The following is an 18073-nucleotide window of genomic DNA, read 5'->3' as shown; positions in this document are numbered from 1 at the left end:
TCTTGTGTCATACAATAATAAGAATATTTTTTTGAACATATACAGCACCAAATCCAGAAGCAGGCTCAAAGCGCCAACGTTATCACCCCGGTCAATGGATCAGTGTGCATTCAATTTGTCATTCTCAGCTATCTGCGGATTATACAACCCAAGCTGCCATGTGGGGCGCTAGAAGGTTAACACTCACAATAGTTCAGTTCAGTATATTTTAAGAAAACCCCACCAATAGGTGGTACATGAGAAAAATATCAGTATCAAGATGACAGGAGAAATGTACAAATACACATAGTGATCAAAGGTTACAATGAAATATGATAGAAATAATGTAACAAGAATCTTATACATGTTTCGAACAGCTTCAACATTTCTTAATATGGTATTGGTGAATTTGGACAAGTTTTTCATATCTTTCACTCTAATGATGGATAAACATTTTTTTCAATTTATACATATCAGGTCATTCAGCGAGATCTTTAGGTATGTAGACAGACCGCCACTGGAGAAGAGCCTCACATCTAAACAGGTAATGAAACTCGTCACCAACCGCGGGAGAACTACATAGATTACACTAATGTTCCACTCTTGGGATATCAGACCAACGTCAGTTTCATTTGGTAACGTATGGTTTGTAGTTCTAAATTGTAAGATTGGGTGATAAAAATTTTCAGGCAGATAGAGATATTTATCAAAGGTTATATTTTCTTTTTAACATTTTATAGAAAATACCTTTAGAACTCTCAGTAATGGAAATGTGCCAATTTTGCAGGAACTAGTCTTTCAATATTTCTTCAATTTTTAAAGCTAGCTATAGAGAAGAACACATTAGCGGGTTGTCAAATATTTCACCGAGACCACAGTTGTTTAATATTTTGTGTATTTATATAGGTGTTGTGCATGAAGGTGTAGTAGAGATGCCAGAGTAGTTATGAGTGATTCATTTATAAATAATATTTGTTAACTGTGGAGTTTGATTATAGATTGCCATTTTATGCCAGAATAGAATCACACGTTTGTACATTTTGATATAGAGGGGTTCCCTTCCGAGCTCCCCATAGATCATATAGTTGGGTGTTGCATTTCCAAGACCTGCTGCCAGTTTAAGAAATTTTAAGTGAACCTTTGTTATTAGTTTTATGTATTCAAATGCCGAGATTTCACAACAGTACATTAGGATCGGGGAAGTCAAAGAATCAAATTCAAATTAATATTACGTCCTTTTCTTAGTAATGAGAACATAGCTTTTGTTGCATTTACTACTAAGGTTTTGATGGCTTCTATAAAGCTTTCTGTGAAACTTTATTCCAAGGTAAGTATAATTATCGACAATTTCTTTAGTTTGATTGCCAAAGGTGAATGAGTATTTCAGATTGCAGTTTATAGCAGGCCCGGTTACAAAAACTATTATTTTGGTTTTGGACAAGTTTACATTTAGTTTCCATCGTGAACAACAGCTATGAAAATTGTGATTGTTGTAAACTATTCCAGTGTCATATTGTTGGATTGTGCAAGTTCGTGATTTTAAACGAATAGGTGGTGACAGAGAGACCAAAATGTCATGAACTGTGTGTATTTACATTGTGAATATGATATATTTTTGTCCATGTAATATGACTCGGTTATTTCTTGTTTGACGAGTGGGAAATTTGGTATGCACATAGCTTTATCAGAGAAGCGTTGTGAGCCAATCCACAACACTTGCGTTTTGCTTGTGTTAATTTTTAGGCCTGAAAAAGACGGATATGTTTGAAAAATTGTCATGGCGTTTTGGAGACATTTTTCAGTTCCATCTCATATGAGAGATGTGTCGTCTGCGAATTGGGAAATTAGACATTCTATCTCATCGATCTTAATTCTGTTTATATTTGTATTAGCGCGTGGCATTATTGCCAACATTTCTGCGCATAACAAGAATATATAAGAAGATAACGGGTCACCCTGTCTACATCCTCTTGTTACTTTAAAAATAATCTGAAGCAAAACCGTTAACTAAAACACTAGATTTTATATCGTGATAGAATGTTGTTATCCAGTGCTTCACTGAAGGTCCAAAATTAAAAAAAGGTCAAAGCTTCTTGGATGAAAACCCAGTCTACTGAATCGAACGCCTTTACAAAGTCTGTAAGTAAAAACAACCCTGGGGTTTCCATGCATTCAGTAAAGTCCATAATTTCATAAATTAATCTAGTGCATTCTCCAATGTATCGTTTTGACATAAAATCTCTTTGATCTTCGTTAATTATTGTTGGCAGATTTTTTTTATATTCTATTTGCTATTGCTGCTGATGCTATCTTATAGGAAACATTTAATAGCGAAATTGGTCTCCAATTTTTTAAGTGCTGCTTTGGTTTATGTTCTTTTGGAATGCATGTTATAAGACCCTGCTTTTGACTAACTGATAGTTATGATAATTATCGTATCAGATATTTATGCAGATCTAGCCAGAATTTGTTTTGTAGAATTCTACAGTAAATCCATCAGGACCCTGACTTTTTTCATTTTTCATATTTTTCAAAGATGTTAAAACTTCCTCATATTGTAACTCACCTTCGAGGCCTAATTGCTGTGGTGTGCTTAGTTTTGGAATATTAAAGTCTTTAAACATATCATCTAGGTCTACGTTTCTACATCTCTGTTTCGTGTACAACTGTTCGTAATATCTATTGGTTTCGTTGATGATTTTTTTTGTTTCAGTTATGGTATGTCCATTCTTTGTTTCTAGTTTAGCTATTGCCTTATTCAGATAGTTCTTTTTTCTAAGGATAAAAAGTATTTTGTTGGCTTTTCTCCCATTTCTCTCCATTCTGCCCGAGATCGCAGGATTATTCCTTCTGTTTTTTTGTTATTTATTTCTTCCAGTTCAATGTTTGCCTCTTTAAGTTTCTTTAGTATTTTGTTTTTAATTTCTATATCCTTTGAGGTGTCTAGATTGATTTGCAATGCTTCGATATGTTTTTATAAGTCGTTTTCTCTCTGTTGTCGCTTTCGTTTCCTTTCCGAGGAGTATTTTATAGTTTGGCCTCTTATCATCAACATTAGTGTTTCAAAAAAATGTTGGTCGTCTATATCAAATATGTCATTGACTTGTTCATCGACACCTGTTTTATATTGTTCTATTGTATTTTTAATTGCTTCTTTTGTTTTTTCAACAAAAGTTTTGTCGTTTTGTAGGGAATTATTAAACTTCCAATAGCCTCTTCTTTAACGAGATCTAATGTATAGAGTGATCTGATCTGTAAGCAGGGTCTATACCAACTTTATCTACGGGGTTTTCAAGGTCTCTTGACAACAAGAAGTAATCTAATCTGGCTTGTTTTATGGGTTTGGTTTGTCTCCACGTATATCGTCTCTCGTCTGGGTTCATATCTCTCCAAGGGTAAAAAAAAGGATTGTTCATCTATGAAATCTAATATTATTTCTCTAGCGTTTTGGTTGTTTACGTTTTTATAGTTATACAAATCAGTGTCTGGGTTTTGGATAAAATTCCAATCTCCACAGATGGAGCAGTGATCCGACTCCAACTCAGTGACAATAGCTGTTATTTTTTCGAAGAATGCTGGTGTGTCGGTATTTGGACCGTACAGGTTGTAGGCAGCCTAATGACGTCACGGGATTTCCCGGGTCGCCATGAGCGTGCTTTACGAAACTGCAAAATGCCTTGAAATAAAAGCTGCAATCCTTCTTTAATATGCACTTATCCGACAAGTAAACAATCTGAATAACCAATAACAGCAATACTTAACATAAGTATCACGAAATCAGCATAGCACAGTATCCAGATATATGTCAGTAGGGTCCAAACGCAGAGCGCCAATCCCACGTCCGATCCCAACCCGGCTGTAATGGCTGCCGTTTGTGCTGCTCGATCATCGGCTCAACTTGTAATTCCAGGCGGAATTATTCTTACGGTTTACACTGATTTTAATTAGATGAACAAAAGTAAATATTTTTCACACTTCCGAATGTGTAACTTTATGACCATGTAGTTTAACCTTTGTGTATTTATGATTTATTTCTCCATGTCGGTACGTCAGAAAACTGTCATGGAGACAATCTTGAAGATAAAGGCATTTGATAAATACGACTGCAATAAAACAGGAAGATCGCGCGCAACATTAATTTTTTTGGATGTGTAAATAATAACGGTTTTAATTAATTTAAAGAATAAAACGAACCGTAAATGACATGCCCGTCATTATTTTGCACGGGTATAAATGAAGTGTCAACACGGATCGCACGAGACAATTACACATTCAGCATGTGGTCACAAAATGATGTGTAGTGCCTAATATATGAGTAGCAGATACCCTGTAAGTTTTGCATTGAATTGTAACCATTTGATAATGTAATAGTGATATAAAATATAAGTTTACATGTATAATAATACATTTAATTTAGGTACAGTTATACCCATTCAGGGATAGAAAAGTGTTTACATTTCGGTTGAAAACATTTGCATTGAGCACGAGAAACAAATTAGTTAAAATTAACACTGAGGTTTATGAAACTGTTCATGCTGTGCTATTATATAATTCGAAACTTGTTTGTTTTTGTTTCAGGCTTGTTTGACCATTCTCGTGCAAACTTCAAAACTGTGTACCAACTGGTCCCATACCTGTAGTGTCTATAATAGATTTTCTGGAATTCCCCCTTTTACATACAGTTTTTTTGTCATAAGAAAATAGAAAAAGCAAAGGTTTGTATTTGGCACGTACATATTAAATATCATACTAAGTCACTTATTTTATTATGATATGGATGTTTAGTGAATAACATCATAAATACAGGGATGTATTTAATAATGAAGTATGCAGGTTTTTAAAAAAATAATTGTGTTAATAATAAATAATTGATAAGATATGAATATGCACTTACCACTACATTAACAATCAGATTGTCATGGCAAACAGAAAAGGAAACTTTGACGTTTGTGTACTATTTTTGTGAACTATATGTTAATAGGATGTATTAATTTCATGTTAGGGTATCTGTTGATCGCATAAATCAAATGTACATATTGTATAAAAGTGATTGTATTTAAGAAATAAACAACCAGTGTGAGTTTTTTGTGGACATTTTTTATTCCTTTCAAAGGGTTGTACATCAGGTTCAGAGGTTACACAGTAGGTTTAGTCAATTGTAGTGAAAATACGTTACATGGATGTACATTTCTTGTGATATAAATATAGCATGCATCTCACACTCACACACACACACACACACACACACACACACACACACACACACACACACACACACACACACACACACACACACACACACACACACACACACACACACACACACACACACACACACACACACACACACACACGAGATATGCCTCAAGAAGAGCATGAAAAGTTGTACCGATAGTCAGATATAACTAAAACAATTATGATAGTATTGCTATTTGAGGCGTAACTCATCTATAGCCTTATTGTACAGGGCATGATTATTATTTTAATTTGTGTAGGATTTTTCCCCATTTTCGTTCAAATTGTAATAGACCATTGTTTTTTTGTGGCAATGAATTTTTCAATCATCGCTGACTCTTTTACTATTTTCCTAAAATTATCAAAAATTGGTTTCTCACCCTTAATACTTGATATATAAATATATCTTTTACTGGATATTATAATATGATTAAGTAAAAGTTTATTTTTGTCGAATCCAAAAGTAACTGAGTATTTGGTAAGTGAGATCCTAGTATTTGTGTCAAGGTTTAAAAAGGTTTCCAGTTTGCTCCAAAAGTGTTTAACATATTCACATTTCCCATATACCTGTATAAGGTTTTCGCCATTTAAGTCACAAAAGGAGCAAATATCATTATCAACTAGTTTCATTTTTCATAATTCCTTTTTGGTGTAAATTATTCTATGGATAAACTTAAACTGAAAGTCAATCAATTTAGTATCTTTAGTACATTTTCTGAAATTTAAATAAACTTCTTTCCATTGAATATCATTGTCAAAAAGAGATTGCCCTTTTCCATTTACTAAGGGTGGTTTTGTTATTGTAATTAGTCTATCATAAAAGAACCTAGATCCTTGAACGGGTATAAATATATCCCTCAATTGTGGACTAAGATTTAAGTCATATATTGGTATTTTGATATAATGATTGACAGTGTCTCTCCATTCTTTAGGTATACTAAGTTTAACCTTATTATAATCTAGTATTGTACCCTGTATATCATAACGTACTTTTAATATTTCAAATGGCAAAAATCCATTCTCATTACATAAGTCCTTAATTGTCATTATACCCTTTTTAAACCAATTTTTAATTATATAGTTTTCATGTTTAAATTGGTGATTTAGCCATAGTGGCTGTGATAGAATTTCGGAAATCCTTTCTGAATTTGTTGTAAATTTTCTGCCGTAACTTCCCCAAACATTTAAAACATTTCTCCAAAAAGGGTTTTTCACACATAAATATTTATCAGCATTGACTCCTAAATTTATCATATCAGTGAAAGAGAAAAAAACAACTGAGGGATTATCATATGTACTCTTTTTTAAATACTTTCTTAATGTAGATAATTTTAGTGATTCTATAAATATTTTAATGTCCACCATTCTAAGCCCACCATCAGCATAATTTTTTTCTCAGATTTTGCCTTTTAATTTTATCTGGTTTATTATTCCAGTGTGAGTTATTTATCGCACAATAAAACACTGCAGGGAGAACAAACCATGAGGGGCGCAGCAGTGTTTTATTGTATGATAAACAACGACCACGAGGTGTCTATTTCTCATATATGATATCAACATTATGAACTGCCTCTTTAAGGATGTTGATAAACTGTGCAAGCTTTAAAAATATTTACCCAAATGTTAATAATAATGACTCCCTGAACAGAAACTGACTTCAGAAATGTCAAACAAGTCCATGTTACAAACAAGTGGGTTAAGTTTGGTATTTCCAGCATATTCTCGCAATCCTCACGTCCATTATCTGTACCATTTCTCCTAATACTGATTGTCATATGTCTCCCATTTTTGGGTGTGATCGTTCTTCCACTGTCTTTATCTGTGTGACTCAGCTACATCTATGGGGAGCAACCCACTGGACACTTCCCTCTAAGAAATATTGTCATCCAATATATGACGTCATCAAGTTGAGAGCGCATATTTGGTTCACAAAAATGACGTCATGATAAAAGAAAATGTACATCATTCTGCAAAAACTAAATACTGTGTAAATTCGTACAAAATTTACAACATGCATGTTCACTGTATTTTGCTGACTAGATGGTTACCAATATATATCTCAAGTTGTCATGGTAATATCAAAACCAGGTTAAAGTTGATCTACAGCAACCCATGTTCGTCAGAGGCCATTAACGGGATTGGGTGGCAAGGCTCTCTGACATGGTTGGTGCGTGTCATTGTATCCCAAATGCGTAGATAGATGCTCATGATGTTAATCGCAGGATTGTCTGGTCTCGATTGGAGTATTCAGAGGCCGGCGCCATACAGCTGGAAAATTGCTGAGTGCGGCGTTAAACAGCAAACAAACAAATCATTTCAGTGAAGGATTCTGTGAAACACAGGCATATGAATGGATAAATGCCCTGTAAATTGATTGCGATTTTCTTCAAACATATGTTGAAATGTTATGCCAAACATTAGAAACATATATATGATGTATAGACATAAAATGATAACAGTTAAATAAACCGTAGTGAATAGTAATATGGATATTCTTTTATCACTCTTGAAACCACTCTGAAACACTTTGAGTTTATTACTTTCTATTTCATGATAATTATGATAATTAGAATGTTAAAATACACTCTTAATATTTGCACATGAGTTTTATATTCAAAACTTGCACTTTGTGGTAACTTGTTTGGTGAGAGGATGCACAAATTGATGAGCCATGGTAACTTTATTTTATTACGTTTGGTAGATAAAAAGATCCATAATGTGTGGTGAAGGTATGATTTAAAGTCCTACATTATCTGCATAATTTTCCAAATAGTGAGTTCATAATCCATTCATTTGAGGTGCATAAGGCATGAACTGCTATAAAATAAGTTGTCAAGAAAGTAATGGGATATAACTCTGAATACTATTCTTCTGAGGCCACTGTGTAATGAACACCAAGTCATTCATTAATAGTTGTAAGGAAATATCATATTTTGGTGTTGCAGACGCCCCTGAGCTGCATACAGTGGTGGACCATGGACTTGTTTGGGCAAAGTTTTGTGTGTTTCATTTTTCTTAAAACAATGCTTTCTCATTATTCAAGGTAATTCTTATTGTGTACTGAGGTGAAAACATATTTAATAAAAATATAAATTGCATTATTTCGGCACTAAAATCTGTTTTTGTATTTTTTTAATGTGAGTGAATAAGTCAACTGCAACAGACAGATACAAGAGTTACCCCCCTTCCATTCAAGTAACAGTTAATTCTCAACACCTATCAAAGTCATTCATCCCGCAATGAGTGTATATTTTAATCTTTTTTTGGATGGAACCTTTTTTCAATGGTAGATCTAAAAGTGGTCTTCTTTTTATTGATCAGAAGGCAACATTACACAATCGTTTAGGATCTCTACAGGTTGATTAAAGTAAATGTTTTTTCTCTTTATAGTATTTTAAGAGCAAGAAAGTTACCAAATTCATTATCATGGACTTCTTTTAATATTTTTAATTCAAAGTTTGCTTCAAACATGACAGCTACCCTTCGGGCGTTACTTTTATAACAACTAAATATACAATGTTTTGATCCCCATTCTTGTTTAATTTTATTTTCAATGTTCTTAGTGAAATGGGTGTCCTGCAGGCAATGTATATTTGCGTTTTTTCCTGTTCAAATTTTGAAAACATCTATACGTTTTTTGTTGTTGTTCAGGCCTTGGCAATTTGTGCTGATTATTTTTATATTGTCAACCATTATCTGATCTTCCAATGTCATAATTTTGCATGTGAACTCGATAGATAAGAGTATGTTGTGTACACGGTATATTCTGTAACAAGAAAGGAATGAAAGAATAGGAAAGTAAGAAACAGATATGACACAAAAATACATTTACTCACAAGTTAATATGGTCTACCATGAAGCGGAGTTTTTCAAGAGTCTTTGACATTTCTTTAGGACACTGGGAAACAGGCGGCGTAGTTGTTATAAGTTAAGTGCAGGCTCAGTGAGAGTGGAGTGATCAGATCCGCACGAATGCAGATCGAGAGAAAAAGGTACGGCACGTGCGTCTCGCCCAAGTCGCCCGCCGGACGGGGCGGTCTCAGATCTAGGTCAGCTTACTTTTGTCAGGGCAGTTTTGTCAAGAACTAATTTGTTGTGGCAGTGTTTAAGTGAGGATTACTGTATTATTCAATACCAGTTTGATTTGACAATATTCAATAAATTGTTTGTGATTATGTGTTTATTTTTTAACTGTAAATATTATTAGAGGGCTTATTTTTTGCGAATATTTGTCGAAAGTAAGTTTTTATTCTGATTATTTCAAGGGAGTTATAGTGGAATTATTAATTTGTAATGACGGAAAAAACAAACAATGTTTTACACTACGATTACCTATTATCGGGTAGTAAAATAATTATTTTTGCCTGTATTGTTTCGTTTTTGTGTGCATCTAAACACCAAATATATATCAACCATATACATATAAAAACATGCCTTCACATACACATACCTGTTACATACATAAACATATATGTGTATACTTCCATACATTGGTCTTGCCAATTGTAAGGGACAATAATTATGAATAATAATGTGATTAAATTATTTGATATCTTACATTTTTTATGTTGTTAAAGTATTATGTTTAGCTTATGTTTTTTAAATGTAAGCAGGGCTGCTATTCATATTAATATCTGTGTAAGTTATGCATGCATGTTACAATAAAAGGATTTTTACAGGAGAAATGTAAACAACATTTCATATAATATTATCCCTAAGTACCATGATTTGGTATTAAATTACATGTAATTATTCATTTTTTGTGTATATTGTTAATAAATATGTTTCATTTATTTTTGCATGTATATATTTTGGTTCTGTATGAGTATGTATGTTTAGGATGTTTTATGTGGGGGGTTTCCATGCCATGTGTATGTTGTTCATGTGTTATATGTACAGTTTTTAATGATGTATGGAAATCAATTTACTGGACTTGTTGTAAGCTAAAGAGCATCTTGGCCATAGTCTATAGTATAAACATAAAAAACGTGGTAGGCCAATTGTGCATATATGTTTGTGGATTTTATGTTATGGTACATGTTCTTTACTAAGTTAAGAAATTTACCATATATACCATAATTTATCAATTTATTCCGTAGACCAGCCCTCCACACAATGTCGAATGCTTTTGTAAAATCAATAAAGACGCAAAAGAGATTTCGTTTTGTTTGTTTTAAAATTTCCCTGATTGCATGTAGAACAAATACATTGTCACTTGTGGAGAAACCTTTTCTGAATCCTGCATGGGCTGGACTTAAAATATTTTTAGTTTCTACAAACTTAGTGAGCCTCGCATTAAGGATACTTATGAAGAATTTTCCGAAACAGCTGAGAATTGTTATTGGTCTATATGAGTTTGGATCTACCATTTATCTTACAACGAGTTGTTTCAAAAGGTGTCTAATGAGTGTCTTTCTTCGACGTTGTCAGTGCCAGGAAACAAGCCATGACGTCAAATATAATGGTGTCATATTTTTAGTAAGTCATTAATTTGATGATAAGGCTAGTGCTTCATTAATAATGGTGCAACATTAGTCAAATTACATTTGCGCAATGAGGAGAATGTTGGAATCTAAGAACTAATTCATAGGTTAGATAGGGCCATCAATTTCGCTATTAATTTTTTTTTAAAGTACGATTTCATCATTTCTTATGGGTTTGTTTATACCTAAACGTATACAGTTTCAATATCGATATATGTGTTGGAATAGTTTGGCTCCTCGTGAACAAATTACCACTAAAATATACTGTCCTTACCCACAGGTCATTCTCACCAAGTGATCTGAGTTATAAACTTGTGCTAAGTATAGCGGAGTTATGCCCCTTTTCTTTGTACGTGTGTAATCTCTCTGTCGTCTTTTGACGTCATAGGGGCAAATCAGTTTTTGTCATTTACGGCAGGCTATTTTTTGTATAGAATGTATAACGTTATGCATAAGCATATAAATCAATTTGATATGTATTTATACCATTCAGATATTTTACTGAAACTGCTGAATAACAAAAATCGCCGGACAGTACTTTTATCGGTGTACGATAAAAAGCGGAGGGATTAGCTGTTTCTCAACGCAGAATAAAATCTCGGAAAACACTTAACAGTGTCTTTCTTCAAACCGGTTTAATAATTGCAGTTAAATTTACACCATCCGAGGGTGAATTTAATATTATACATCTCCGCGTAATTTATAGCCGGAGGTAGTAGATCCAGTGCCGCACCACCTTTACTTTTCAGATCTTAGGAAAATGTACGTCAGAAAAAACAGCTCGGCATCTCCAACTCCGTGGTCTAGTGGTAGAGCGTCCGCCTGGAGAGCGGAAGGTCCGGGGTTCGATCCCCGGCCGCGTCATACCAAAAGACGTTAAAAGATGGTACTTGTTGTTACCCTGTCTGGCGCTCGGTTGCAACAAGGACTGGTCGGCTCGTGTTCAGTATACTGTGTCTGAGTGGGATATTCATGTTAAGCTGCGGCATGGTATCTCAGTGAGCTAGCACTATAAATCGGCATCAGTCCGGACTAATCTATGTACCTAATTATCAGATGTCCTTTTCAGTAATTTTGCTTTGCCTAAAATGACATAGGATGATATGAGGTACATCGTAAATCTCGCGAGGTTTGATACATTACTAAATCACCATTCACGGCGTTATTTACAGCGTGTGTAGAAATCTAAATATTACATATTTAGTCGAAGGATTGGATTTCAAAACTAGCATATTGGTGATTACGGGTATCTTTTTTTCATCAAAACACTAATGATAAAATCTGAAACGTTGCCGATAAGCCTAGAATCGTTTAGAATGTTTTGGAAAATGGTCAAAATACGCAAACACGAAGGCCGAAGTGTACGTTCCATCATACTGGATGGTGTTTACAAAATCACGTTTCACGTATGCGGTTATAAAAGACGCCTATTAGATCACGTATATTTCAAACTCAGCTGCGATACATGCATCCCTGAATTCCTCATACATTTTAGAATCAAATGACAAATGATCTTTGTCACCACTGCAAAATATTTAGATGAAATCACGCGAAATAAATTAGGTGTGGAAACGAACACTATGCTGGGTAAATTGTACTTGTTGAAATGTAAACAAAGCAAAATTCAGATTTTACACTGTGTAGTATTTTCTCCTATTGGAGAGATCCATTCTTCTAATATTGTTGTATACATTGGCTCCCACATTTGAGACTACTTACTTACTTATATTGGAGATTTGTCGCACACGGAGACTACTTGTATGGTCACATTATTTATGAATAGTTAACAGTACATCGGATGACGTCACTCATGACCGTGGTGTTATGAAATAATGCGCCACTGCGATCATAAGAATAGACAAAATACTTCGATTCGATACTAAAAAGGTGCGATTTTAGGGTCTGTAAGAAAAAGATTACTGACCTCGTGCCTGTCAGATAGCATTTATGTTACAACTCGTGTAATCTCTATATACACAACGGATATGTTGTAATCGTTAATCCCGAATCAAAGAGGATGTACAGACAATGAGATGCACTTTCATCCTATTTATTTCTCCTTGTTGCTGAAATATTAAAAAAATATATAAGGGACAATACCGAAATCAATACAGCTCAATGTGAAGGACCACAAACAATGACATTATGCAGATGATACACAACTATTTATTGATGGAACAGGCTTAATGAAGCTTTTGATACACTTAAAAACTTTCTTAGATCATCAGTGTTCAAATTAATTGTAGATAAAATAAAGGCAATGTGAATATTTTTCTGTGACAGGTAACATTTTTCATAGGAATTCCGAAGTCACACATACTTAAGTGACAAATTAAAAGTATTTTCCACATCACTAGTTGTCACTGCCATCAACATTATACTGTAGACAATATTGGATTTTTCAACTGATTTTACATATCCTATTTCAGATTTTAAAAAATATATACTTCCTTGTCAGGAGGGGTGAACATACCCAAAACATTTGAAAATGTTAAGTCAAATAATCTGGCATTGGCTTTACAAACAGATTCACTCACCATGGTTACAATGTTGCGGATACATTTCAGTAAAAACGTTCAGTTCAGATGAAGTCTCGTGCATATGAGTGTGCAAAGTGTACCTGTTTACATGCCTTCAGTGCTTTCCTGCATATAGTGCTGGATCATATATGCTACACAGAAACATGCTTTGAATAAAATTTGAAAAATAAGACACTTGTCTGGGAAACTAGAGGCTACAATAAATTTGTTGTTGTTTACATATGGATGATTCCATCACCAATTGGATTTGTTTGTTTGAATGTATGTTGTTTAACGCCGCACTCAGCAATATTCCAGCTAAATGACGGCGGTCTGTAAAACAATCGAGTCTAGTGATTGACATCATGAGCATCGATCTCCGCAATTTGGATACGACATGCATCAATCAGGTCAGCGAGTCTGACCACCCTATCCCGTCAGTCGCCTCTTACGTCAAGCATCGTCGCCTTTTATGGCAAAAATTGGTTGCTGAAGACCTATTCTAGCCCGGATCTTCACTGGTCTCACCAACTAGAGGTAATCGGCAGTTGGTTTGCTGTGCGCTCAACCAAATATGTTGTAACAAGCTGTCTGACACATAGGAGGTTACCAACATAATACATATACATTACCCCATGTGAGAACATTATCGGATTTGACCTCGGTTACATGCCTCGCAGAAGTGGCTTTAGGTATTTCACCTCACATTCACGGAGGTACTTGTACTTATCTCCCGCCTGGCAGTTGAGATTTAGAAGTGTTTTGTTGATAATGCAGATTTGCCACTGATGTTGATTCGCTGCTAATTGAGGCGAGTGCTATTAATTGCCAGTGATACTGATTGCGTTTTTAGTTCGCTATACAGGTCATTAATTATTACCGGTAGCTAGCGACCAGATATCGCCGAGGATCAATTATCGCCAGCACCCCGTTATAGTGCGCACGTGATTGCATCTCGTTTTGCATTTGTTCGTTTTCATTAGACGAGAGAAATATTTATCCGAAGATGATAAACAAAACTGACACTTGTTACATTAATGCAGTTGATACATACGTCCATTGCATTCACCAGCTGATTTGGTGTAAGTAAAATTTTATTCCAATATAAAATCATTCTAGGTTTTATAATGTGTGGTGGGCATATACGAAATACACCGCATACCATAAAGGTTGGGGTTTATTGCTTAACTCTAAGTATACGCCTGCAATATTTGAAATGAATTCTTTCTATCATAACTGGCTTTTCAAAGCCGCCCACTTCAGAGGCATATAATAATATTGGTTGAATGATGTGGTCAAACAAATTTAATTGAAAGTCAACGGACATTTCCAACTGTCGTATTTTTGTAAGAACAACAAAACATGGCTCTGGAGGCTTGCTCGCATAGGTGCTTGTGTGCCTTACAAAACAGACCATCACATAACACATTATCTTAAGTTTTAAAAAAATTGCAACAATCACCAAAAACATTTACTGATTTGTGAAGATCCTTATCTGTTTCTGCCATTACTACTGTATCATCTGCATATAATAATAATCTGAGAAGCTTTAGAAATATATGTAAATCATGCTGTGTTGGATCACTAACACATTTCATATCAATTACATCATTTTGTAAAGGGTACTGCTCAAGATCATTAAAAAAATACAACGCAAATAAGACCGATTTTCACTCAGTCTGCCAGTGATTTTGAAGTCAAAGAATGACGATATGTTTCCATAGCTAGACACACAAGATTTAATACTTTGACACATGTTAAATATAATTCTAAAACATTTTCCTTTGACATTACTTTCTATTATCATTGACCACAATCCACATCTCCATACAGTATCAAACCCTTTTTGAAAATCAACAAAAACCTGAAACAGTCTTTTCTTTTGGCTAGAACAAATACCGATGAGGGCTTTTATTACATGTTTATCTTTTGCTGAATACCCTTTCCTGAATCCGGCTTGGTTAACACCTAGACGATTAACATGATCAGAATACGACTGGAGGCGTGTACTGATTACAGAAGTGAAGAGCTTACCTAAATAGCTTACACGGGTTATGCCTCTGTAGCTTTCTGGTTCTTTTGGATTGCCTTTGTTTTTGTGAATAGTTATCGTGTTATCAGTAGATCATGATTCGGGTAAGACACCATTATGTAATGCATGGCTGACTAGTTGTACATACAATGGCAGTAAGAGATTAGCTGACGCTTTGATATACTCATTACAACTGAAGAAATGCGTGTGGTGTCACGTGACTTCCTCGCGTAAACAGAAATTCAACAACATGACGATGCACGTTTAGTTGTGTCGCTTGTCACCACTTGTCTGTCATGTATTCCTGGTCTTACTTATATTTACTTTTCTGATAGTTTTGGTATTCGTTATGACTTTGGTTTTGATTCCATGTAATTATCACAGTTTAGTAATATTCTATAGTTTCCGTCCTTTACTTAAAATGTCTATCGTTTAATTAAAACTACTGTCTTATTATAAATACATTAAACATCGTTAACACATGCACCATTGTATAATAATAAATATAAATGTATCTCATGTATATATGTATACGCGTACATGTGTTTGCGTGTATGTGTCCATGTAGGTAGATGTTATGTGTGTAATACTGTTTATATGTACGTCTGTATTATACCCTGTACATTTTTCTATTATTATTCACATATTACAATATAATGAAATGTAAGTAGGAGAAGGCATCGTAAGTCTGTCACTTGTGCCTAATCCATTTGACTTTTATTTGACATTATCTTCCCAAAATACAATTTGAAGATATCAAAACCCCCTTTGTTATTAATTTTAATGACTAAAATAACTGGGTGCGACAACAGAGACACTAAAAAAACGAACCGAAGCAGGGTGCGTGTTATGGCGATAACTGGTACAGTTAGTTGACGGGACAGTTCTATTTCCAGTGTTTTGGTTCCCGCTAGACGCGTTATAACAAAAACCTACTCTAACGTTTTTCGCTTTGTGGAACGGGGCCCTGGCGTCAATCGAATAAAAGTATCAGTAGCACGATGTACTTACATGTAAATATCTCACGAGTGGAAGTCATGTCATGACTATTCCTATGACATACATTGTGTAGGATATCGACCAGACGGCATCGAACACCTATTTTTAAAGCTATATATAGAGCTAGCCAAACACATACTGGGGCAGGGTGACACCTGTCTCTACACATTAGCATCGAAGCTTATCATCCTACACTCATCCACGGACATACCCACATACAAACTACAGGACACACACACATACACACACACACACACACACTTGAACCTGCGACACGAAACACCCCTTACCTTTCTTTTTCCTCTTCTCCTTGCCGCCACCTAGCCTGCTGGGACATAGGAACGCCATGACAGTCTCTCTGTTTGTCGGCCCTCTATGTTATATCTGTGTCCGCCGCGGAGCCCACTGAACCAGTAGCTGTCAACGACGGACTACTAACGCCTCCATTGTGTCACCATGCTTCCCATAAGCTTGCGTGCACACACCAAAGACATGGGCTTGCACTCGTTGATCGAGTGATCAACAACCTTCGGTAATAATGGCCGCTACTGCGAGAAAAGGCAGATCTGACTGAAACATCTAAGATTTTCACTGCAGATCTCGCATGTCAACTGATTTATGAAGGTGGCTCTGCCATGTGAGAGAGTGTTAGAGCGAGTTAGAGAGCGTTTTCGACAAACGTGTATATCACGAGAAACGCTTGGTAATAGTATACATTAACCTTCCTTTTCTTAAAGCAAGAAGACAACAAAGGCAAAAAAGTACACAGTGTACGTCGCGTTTATTACTACAATCCACATTGAAACACTCTAATGTTCACATACAACTACTGTAATTTTCACATTAAACCACTGTAATGGTCACATTGAACCACTGTAATGTTCACATTCAACCACTGTAATGTTCACATTCAACCACTGTAATGGTCACACTGAACCACTGTAATGATCACACTGAACCACGCTAATGACAACATTGAACCACTGTAATGATCACTTTGAACCACTGTAATGTTCACATTGAACCACTGTAATGTTCACATTAACTAGTGTAATGTTCACACTGAACCACTGTAATTGTCACATTGAACCACTGCAATGTTCACACTGAACCACGGTAATGACAACATTGAACCACTGTACTGATCAAATTGAACCGCTGTCATGTCCTCACTGAACCACTGTAATGTTCACATTGAACCACTGTAATGATCACAATGAACCGCTCTCATGTTCACACTTAACCACTGTAATGGTCACACTCAACCACTGTAATGGTCACACTGAACCACTGTAATGTTCACACTGAACCACTGTCAAGTTCACATTGAACCGCTCACATGTTCACACTGAACCACTGTAATGTTCACACTGAACCACTGTCAAGTTCACCCTGAACCACGGTAATGTTAACATTGAACCACCGTAATGTTCACTATGAACCACTGTAATGATCACATTGAACCGCTGTCATGTTCACACTGAACCACTGTAATGTTCACACTGAACCATGGTAATGGTCAAATTGAACCACTGTAATGTTCACATTGAACCGCTGCACAGTTCACATTCAACTAGTGTAATAACGTTCACATTGAAACATTGTAATGTTCACATTGAAAAACTGTAATTATCACATTGAACCACTGTAATGGTTACATTGAACCACTGTAAGGGTCACATTGAACCACTGTAATAGTCACATTGAACCACTGTAATGTTCTTATTGAACCACGGTAATGATCACATTTACCGCTGTCATGTTCACACTGAACCACTGTAATCTTCTTATTGAACCACGGTAATGATCACATTTAACCGCTGTCA

At 35.2% G+C, this 18073-nt stretch overlaps 1 protein-coding gene across 1 annotated transcript in view; it reads right to left on the bottom strand.

The window, feature by feature from the left end:
* The window catches only part of LOC124122158 (SH3 domain-containing protein Dlish-like), a 29254-nt gene extending 12348 nt beyond the window's left edge, over positions 1-16906 (bottom strand). Inside the window, exon 1 of the mRNA XM_046485281.2 lies at positions 16538-16906. Coding sequence (XP_046341237.1) covers positions 16538-16595 — 58 coding nt within the window. The 5' untranslated portion in view covers positions 16596-16906. The remainder of the gene's footprint in view (positions 1-16537) is intronic.
* Positions 16907-18073: the final 1167 nt, after the last annotated feature.

This window comes from Haliotis rufescens, unplaced genomic scaffold (genome assembly GCF_023055435.1).
Source record: "Haliotis rufescens isolate VD_foot unplaced genomic scaffold, xgHalRufe1.0.p SCAF_5, whole genome shotgun sequence".
NCBI lineage: Eukaryota > Metazoa > Mollusca > Gastropoda > Lepetellida > Haliotidae > Haliotis > Haliotis rufescens.
Note: the sequence above shows the minus strand (reverse complement) of the source record. Positions and strands in the feature narration are given on the sequence as shown.